The 7,910-nt window shown below is 34.5% G+C and overlaps 1 protein-coding gene across 1 annotated transcript; it reads left to right on the top strand.

Annotated features, from left to right (window-relative positions):
* Positions 1-924: 924 nt before the first annotated feature.
* LOC146538987 (uncharacterized) lies at positions 925-5,992 on the top strand. The gene is made up of 4 exons (XM_085185615.1): positions 925-1,070; positions 1,286-1,471; positions 5,069-5,231; positions 5,848-5,992. Exons 1-3 carry the CDS (start codon positions 1,029-1,031, stop codon positions 5,204-5,206), a joined length of 366 nt encoding a protein of 121 aa, XP_085041741.1. The 5' UTR covers positions 925-1,028; the 3' UTR covers positions 5,207-5,231; positions 5,848-5,992.
* The last annotated feature ends 1,918 nt before the right edge of the window (positions 5,993-7,910 follow it).

Consider the following 7,910-nt stretch of genomic DNA (forward strand, 5'->3'; position numbering starts at 1 on the left):
GTCCTAGTGTCGCTATTCTCTTTTATCAATACTGAATTGGTCATGGAACACTATCTTATGAATTGTTTTTACTTTATTGTTTTAATACCTCTTTGTAACTATTATTATTTTATTGTACTAAATCTACAATAATACAAGTTGTTTTCGAGGGTTAACATAGTACGTAAACAAATATACATAAATGAAATAAAATATCGTATAATCTATTAATTTTATTTACCTGCCTATGCAGGTATATGGCTATCTTCATGACTATTCATGAAGATAGCACTTTTTTACTTTTATTCTAGCAGTTGATTTAAAAAATTATAAACATTGTTTAAAAATGCTTAATTTCATATAAATGCTTATATTGCTTTATGATCTTTGCTAGTTCTTTTAACAGCCGCGCGCTACTCCGAGCAGGCCGACGAGGGTGCCCACACACCCTTGTGTCCCTCCGCGACGTGTCTTTGTGGGCTCTTGCTGCCGCGTTTTGCGGAAGACACTAGTCCCGATGTCTCGCGGTCAGAGTCAAGGAGGACCACCGTGAAATTTTAGTGGGTATTTGGACGGTCTACATCTCAGGTCTGCCAGTCAGCGAGCCCCACATAACCCACTCAAGGCCCCACTCGGGGCGGTATCCGTAACAGGACTTCCTCCAGTTGGTTTAAAAAAAGGTCGATGACAGTGCACGAAGCAAAAGAGGTATGCAGAGATCGTTGCGTTTAGCTCTCTGTTGTCTCTCGCTACCCCGCCAAGGATACAAGTAAATTATCACCTTGATCGGGTGTTATCATACCCAAATATGACCTAGATATTTTTATTGAGTAATATTTTAGCCGCTTTTTGATACAAAATATAGTACCCAATTAAAATTAAAATATATCACCTAGTCATAACCCTGTAAACTATAGATGATTAGCATAAATCGTGTCAAGTTTTAAGTATATAAGGTCAATTGGTTTCAATGAATTACTCTATTAAATAACGTCAGAACCAGTGTTATACTTGTGAAATATTGTCACACAACGAATTAAGCAACTAAAATGGGAGTCTGCAACATAATATTTGCTTTTGTAACAGCGCTGGTAAGTCAGATTATAATTTATTTTAGTTTCTTAGTTAGATTGTAAGATTTGAGGCCCACGCTAACAGTAGATAATTTTATTAGTCTCTTTTTCACCGTACCATTTAAATAATTTTATTTTACATTAAAAAAAGAAAGTATCGAAAAGAATTATTAAACTTTTACATATCTAAAACCTTTCAAATACAACCATTATAAACTTGTCTTACGATTTAGGTAGCTGTTAATGTTATTTTTGCTGAAGAGGATAGTTATTTGGCTCCCGACGTGGAATATGCATCTGATGAAAAGCATCCAAGCAAGAAAATTGAAAACCCTAAAAAGAATGGAAGTGCACATAACAACAACAACAACAAACCTAAACTTAAACCTAAACCTAAACAACCCTTCAATAATTGTTCGGTATGTCATCGTTCTATTATCAAAAATAAGCCTTCTCATATCACTATCTAAATTTTAATACACAGTATTATATTTATTAAAAATATAATAATACTACTAGTACTTAACTTCTAAATCTATATAATAATTATTTAAAATACAAAAAAGGCATCTTTTTTTTTTCAAAAAAGTATAGTATAGTATAGTATAAGTATAGCTTTTTTTTCGCGGGTAGACATCAAACTTGATAGACGTGTTTTTAAAGCTCTGTATTTTTTTCAAAAAAAAGGCTCTTAGAAGTACATATATGTGGTGAAAGTTTAATTACCTATGTTTAAGTCAATAACAACTAAACTCACTCACTGTTTTCTACACTGTATTCACAATGACTACTCCTGTGGAGCAACTTATGAAAGGTATGGAAGAACTGTCCTCTATGTTCTCATCCAGAATGGGTGAGTTTGAGAAAAACTTAGTACAGTCCGGATCTGCAGCTTCCAATCCCACAGTAAAATCTTTGGCTGCTGAGTTCAACACGTTCAAATCCGTGGTGTGGAAAGCCCTTGGCTTATTAAAGTCTCAGGTTGAACTTGTGGCAGTTGGCCTGGATCGCCTTGAAACACAGTCCAGGAGAAAAGTTCTTCTGTTCCATGGCCTAGAAGAGGACAATAATGAAGATATTCTGCAGAAGATGCTTCATGTATTGTCCAACCACTTGAAGATGTCTGACATTAAATCCACTGAAATTGAGGCGTGTCACAGGCTGGGTGTTAAAAAAGACTCTGCCCGGCCCGTACTTCTCAGATTCACCAGTTGCCAGGCTCGTTCCAGTGCATGGAGGGCGAAAACCAAGTTAAAAGGCACTAAAATAACTATAACGGAATTCCTAACGAAATGCCGCCAAGATGTGTTTACTGCAGCCCGTAAGCATTTCGGTATTAAAAAATGCTGGTCAGCAGAAGGCATGATTGTTATTTTGCTACCTAATAAATCTAAAATCAAGATCTCCTCACAGCGCGAACTTACACAACTGATAGAACAAGGCTCCGTAACGAAACCCTGACAGCAACTTAGTCCTTTGTTTACATCACTTTAATATAGCCGGTTAACACCTCAATATAGACTTTATATTACTTTTCAATTGTAGGGTACATTTATATTTATGTTATTTATTATTCTTGCTGTGGCAATTATAAAATGTATTTTAATTTCGATGTTGGCTAACTGTGACATAATATTTTGTTTACAATTCGACTTTAAAATGTATCACCTAAGTCATATGTTTGTATGCACAGTCTTGTCTTGTTGTACGTTCCATTTTATGTTACACCTTTTTTCTAGTAAGTCTATTATTATTATTTTTTCTTATAATTTTAAATGTAGTGTAAAATTGCATTTAATTCGACTTATACAGGTAATTTATTTTGTAAATTTTATATAGTCTAGTTATATATATATTTATTATTTTTTTTTATATATTTATTTTATATATTATAAATATACTTATTTTAATTAATTTATTTATTTGGATATTTATATTATGTTAAATGAAAATGAATACTTTTCTTCTTCTTCTAGTGTTCAGGATAACGATCCTGATTCAGAACCACTTTATGATAAGCTGTCGAAAACTTTTGACAATAATTGTTCTTCAACCCTCTCCCTGGTGCATATTAACGCGCAGAGTGTTCCGGCTCACCATTCCGACATTCTCGCTTCGTTTAGCTCCGGCGTAGTTGACTGCATACTTATATCCGAGACCTGGCTGAAACCTTCACTTTCATCTGCTTCCTATTCTCTTCCTGGCTATCAGCTATACCGCAATGACCGCACTGGTAGGGGTGGTGGTGGCGTTGGTATTTACCTCCGTGATTACATTCCCGCTAGTGTTGTCTTTTGCTCTTCACCTCATCCTGATGGCTCACTAGAATGTCTTTTTCTAGAGTTGACCTTGCGTCATACTAAAGTACTGGTCGGAGTTCTGTACTCCCCCAATGATCAAATCGATTATTTTAACACTCTGGACGGATAATCTACTGTGTCCATTCCAGTCCGGTTTCCATCCCTTTCACAGCACAGTTGGAGCTTTGTTGAATATAACGGAGGACGTTCGGTATGCTATGGACAACACCAAGCTCACTGTTATGGTTCTGTTAGATTTCAGCAACGCTTTCAGCTCTGTTGACTTCGGTATACTTCTTGGCACACTTCGAATAGTTAATATTTCATCTGCAGCTATAAGCTGGTTTCGCTCTTACCTCTTCGGTCACCGGCAATGTGTTAAAGCTAACAATATCACATCAACTTGGCTTGATCTTACTGCTGGCGTTCCTCAAGGCGGCGTTCTTTCTCCTCTTCTCTTTTCTATCTTTATTAACAATATTTCTAGAGTCATTACTTCTCCCTTCCAACTGTATGCGGATGATTTGCAACTTTACCGCCATAGTAATTTAAATGAATTGCCTGAAGCTATCGATAGTTTAAATAGTGATCTCGATGCGATACGTACTTGGGCCGAATCTTTTGGCTTAATTATCAACCCCAAAAAATCCCAGAGTATCATCATAGGCAGTAATAAATTAAGACATAAAATTAAATGGGATACTATGCCAGCGGTACGCTACTCAGGTGTAACGGTTCCCTATTGTAACGAGGTTAGGAATTTAGGACTTATTATTGATTGCAACATGTCTTGGGCACCGCATATCAATGCAATCAGCAGGCGCATGCATTTCTCTTTCCATTCTCTTAGGCGTCTCCAATACTTCCTTCCTCACAAAACCAAAGTTATGCTTGCGCAATGTCTTCTCCTTCCAATACTCGACTACGCTACTTAACAAATTAGAACGTCTTCAAAATCTCGCCATACGCTTTATTTTTGGCTTACGTAAGTATGATCATGTTTCTCAATTTCGTGCTCAGCTTAAGTGGCTCCCAATCCGTCTTCGCCGTGATATGCACATCCTTACCTTACTTTTTAAACTTCTTAACTACAAAAAATTTCCTACATACCTACGATCCCGCTTCAACGTTCTTCCTCCTCCCTCACGCTCTAGGCGGTCGTGTGTCGTTCCGGCGCTTGATATACCTAGGAGCAACACCAAATTCATGCAGAAGTCCTTTTCCGTATATGCCTCATCCCTTTGGAACCAACTCCCTAATCCTATCCAGAGAAGCTCTTCCCTAAAATCCTTTAAATCCCAATTAAAAAAGCATTTACTTGCCACTGGGAACAATTAATATATATTCCGACAGAGTTTCAAATTATTACATTTCATTTTTCTTGTCATTTATCTCTTCAAAATAGTATAATATTTGTGTATTTATTTAATATTTATGTTTATGTATGTATTTTTTTTTCTTTTTATAGAATATATATGTAGTGTGTGTATATATGTATATGTAGTTTATATATATATATATTATGGTATATATATATATTTACAGATTCAAATATAATATTTTTCTGTTATGCACTATCCTCTCCCCGCTGTTTCACAGATATCCACTTCCACTGGTAGGCTGGAAGAGATTTCTTTTAGAAATAAGCCCACCCTTGTCAACCAAAGTTTTTTGTTCTTTGTTCTTTAGTAATAACTCTCATATTTTTTCCCGCAGAACTTTTGTATAAATTGTAGACAAGCACTTCATTGCTTTTCTAATCATAGAGCAGTTATCCTCAATTGCCATGGCCGTCAGGGTAACTGTGTCGCAGGAAAGTGTTCATCTGGCCACAGCAAAGAATGCTCCAATTAATAAATAACTTTTGGATTCCATTATGGTATTACTTTTTTGAGTTTCTTTATTATTCTTTCTTTGACTAAATTACATACCCTACTAATATTATAAATGTGAAAATTGTGTGGATGTTTGTTCGACTTTCACGGATTACGACACTAAACGGATTTAGGTTAAACTTTACGTTTAAAAGGTGTAAAAGTAATATAGCATATATATCAGAATAATACGTAGGCTAAATTGTAGCCTTTAAGCATTTTGCACAATTTGGTTATATTATAATAATTAGTTTAAGCGGGCGAACCCGCGTATGGTCGCTATTTTTCACAAATTAAGTTTCATAAATATTTTTTCTAACTATGTATTAAAAAATGTCGATTTCAAAATAAAAAAATAGAATTATTTCAGTAATTTTTATAATGCCACGTTCACTTTTGCACCAGTATTACGTTATTATAAAATCTTTGATTTTCGCAATTTTTACACATTGTAAATGAAACTCTTAAACCGGATATATCGTGTATTAAAGTTTTGTACATTTCTGGAAGTTCGACGACTCGAACGTGGTTCACGTATACACCGTCTACCCGGTTAAACAGGCTTAAGAGTTTTATTTAGAATTATTCCGTTATTTTTCTCACTATCCTGTTCTCTTTCAGAAACCTGGAATGATGAAAACTACTTTTAATGTACCTTTTACGATATTATATTTGCCTAATATTATAATAAAATATATATTTATTAGTATCTTTAAAAAATTTTATTGACTTCTTATCTACGTTGTTTGAAGTCGTGAATAAATTATCCATTTATGATCACCATATAAATAATTTTGGAGGATGAGACCGTCGTGGTGCAGGGGTACTAGTATGCGATTGTAAAAACGACGGTTGTAGGCTTGCTCCCATTCGGGGAAATGAAATATTTAATATTTTCTCCTTTCTCCATTTCCTCGCTCTGATAATGAAACATAGCGCAGAGTTGAGTTACGCCACTCAAACCCGCAATGCCTCAAGAATGCAGTTGAAAGTGAGGAACGCAAATGTCATCATGGGAAACGGAGTATCTTAATTCTAGTCATCCTCTGCATTCCACATTATGAAAAGTTTGACTACTGGTCTAAAAGTATAGGTTAAAAGATACAGTTTTACATAATTAGTTTATGGCGAATAACGCTAGTTACACATAAAAAAATAACCATAAAAAATTAACAGCAGAACATAGTCGAATATATGAATTGTTTAAAAATATATTGAATTATAATATCCTGAATTCGGCAGAAAGAGGGAAACGGAGTGTCTTAACACTAAGTTCTTTTTGCCTGTCTATGTTGTGTGGGGGATACAGCGTGAAGCTAATTTAATTTAATTTTAATCTAATTTAAAAATATAATTTTAAATTGTTCATGCAAATATATTTTTAATATTGTTCATATCATGCTCAGAAGCGGGACGTTAAGTTTTATACAGCATAATTATGTTACAGTCGTATATAAAGACCTATTAAAAATCTGTACTATATGAAAAAGAAATTCTCATTCGTTTAGAGACCGGAGAGTTACTGCAAATTTAGTTTGGGCAAAAACAGTAATACTTATCAAGTCTCATATTCAAAATATATTTTTTACTTCTTCATCATTTAATTAAAGCCCCAGCTAAAATCTAAATATTTTCATCACCATGAGAGGAGAATATTTATAACTAAAACTATTTTTTAAACCTTATTTATTTACGAGGCCAGTCGTGGCGTAGGAGCACAAAGTGGTGCACGCGACTGATTATAGGTTCAATCCCCACTCGAGAGAATGATATACTTATTTAAATTTATATTTCAAAGCGCGGCGTTGACTTACGCCACTCAACACGCACTGCCTCTAGAATTGGGCAGAAAATGGAGCACGAAGTGTCTTAAACTCTTAACTGCGCGGGACACAGCGTGAAGCTGAAAATATTATTTAAAGTGTTATTCCACACTTAGGGATTTCTTAATAAGTATATTATTAGTTATTATTATCATATACCAGGGCTATATATCTATGTTTGAGGCCGTCGTGGCGCAACGGCACAAGGGTGTGACTGTAACGCGACGGTTGTGGGTTCGATCCCCACTTGAGGAAAAGTGAAATATTTATTTTCATTTATATTTTCATGCGAAATGTATTGAAATAAATAAACAAATAAAAAGAAAAATAAATAATAATATTAAAATAATAAAATATACATTACGTTACTAACCTTAAAATAAAATAAATTTAAATTATAAATACATATATATTAAGAACAATAAAAAAAAAATGTAACTAACCTAAGAATAGTTGTAATTTACTTTAGCAAGAAATAAAAGGCTTTTTTATTTTAATTTTTTTATTTTATTTATATTTTCATTTCTTCGCTCTGATGTCGAGGTAAAGCGCAGCGTTGAGTTCTGCCACTCAATACGCAATGCCTCCAGCATTCGGCAGAAAGTGAGGAACGAAGTGTCCTAACACTAGGTTCCCTCTGCCTACCCTGCTGTCTGCCTAACCTAACAAATATTACATAAATAACATTTACATTTACGTAATATAACACGTATTATCTCTTTCACCGGTACTAGCGTCGCCATTTGCTTTTTTCAACTGTACACATTGCCAAGCATCACGACCTCACGAGTCCTTTCACACATATTATATTTTAATATGGCGTATGATACTGCTATTATTTTATTATATAACACCTACAAA

The sequence above is a fragment of the Heliconius melpomene genome, chromosome 5 (assembly GCF_056956725.1).
Source record: "Heliconius melpomene rosina isolate 202511_hmr_F chromosome 5, ASM5695672v1, whole genome shotgun sequence".
NCBI lineage: Eukaryota > Metazoa > Arthropoda > Insecta > Lepidoptera > Nymphalidae > Heliconius > Heliconius melpomene.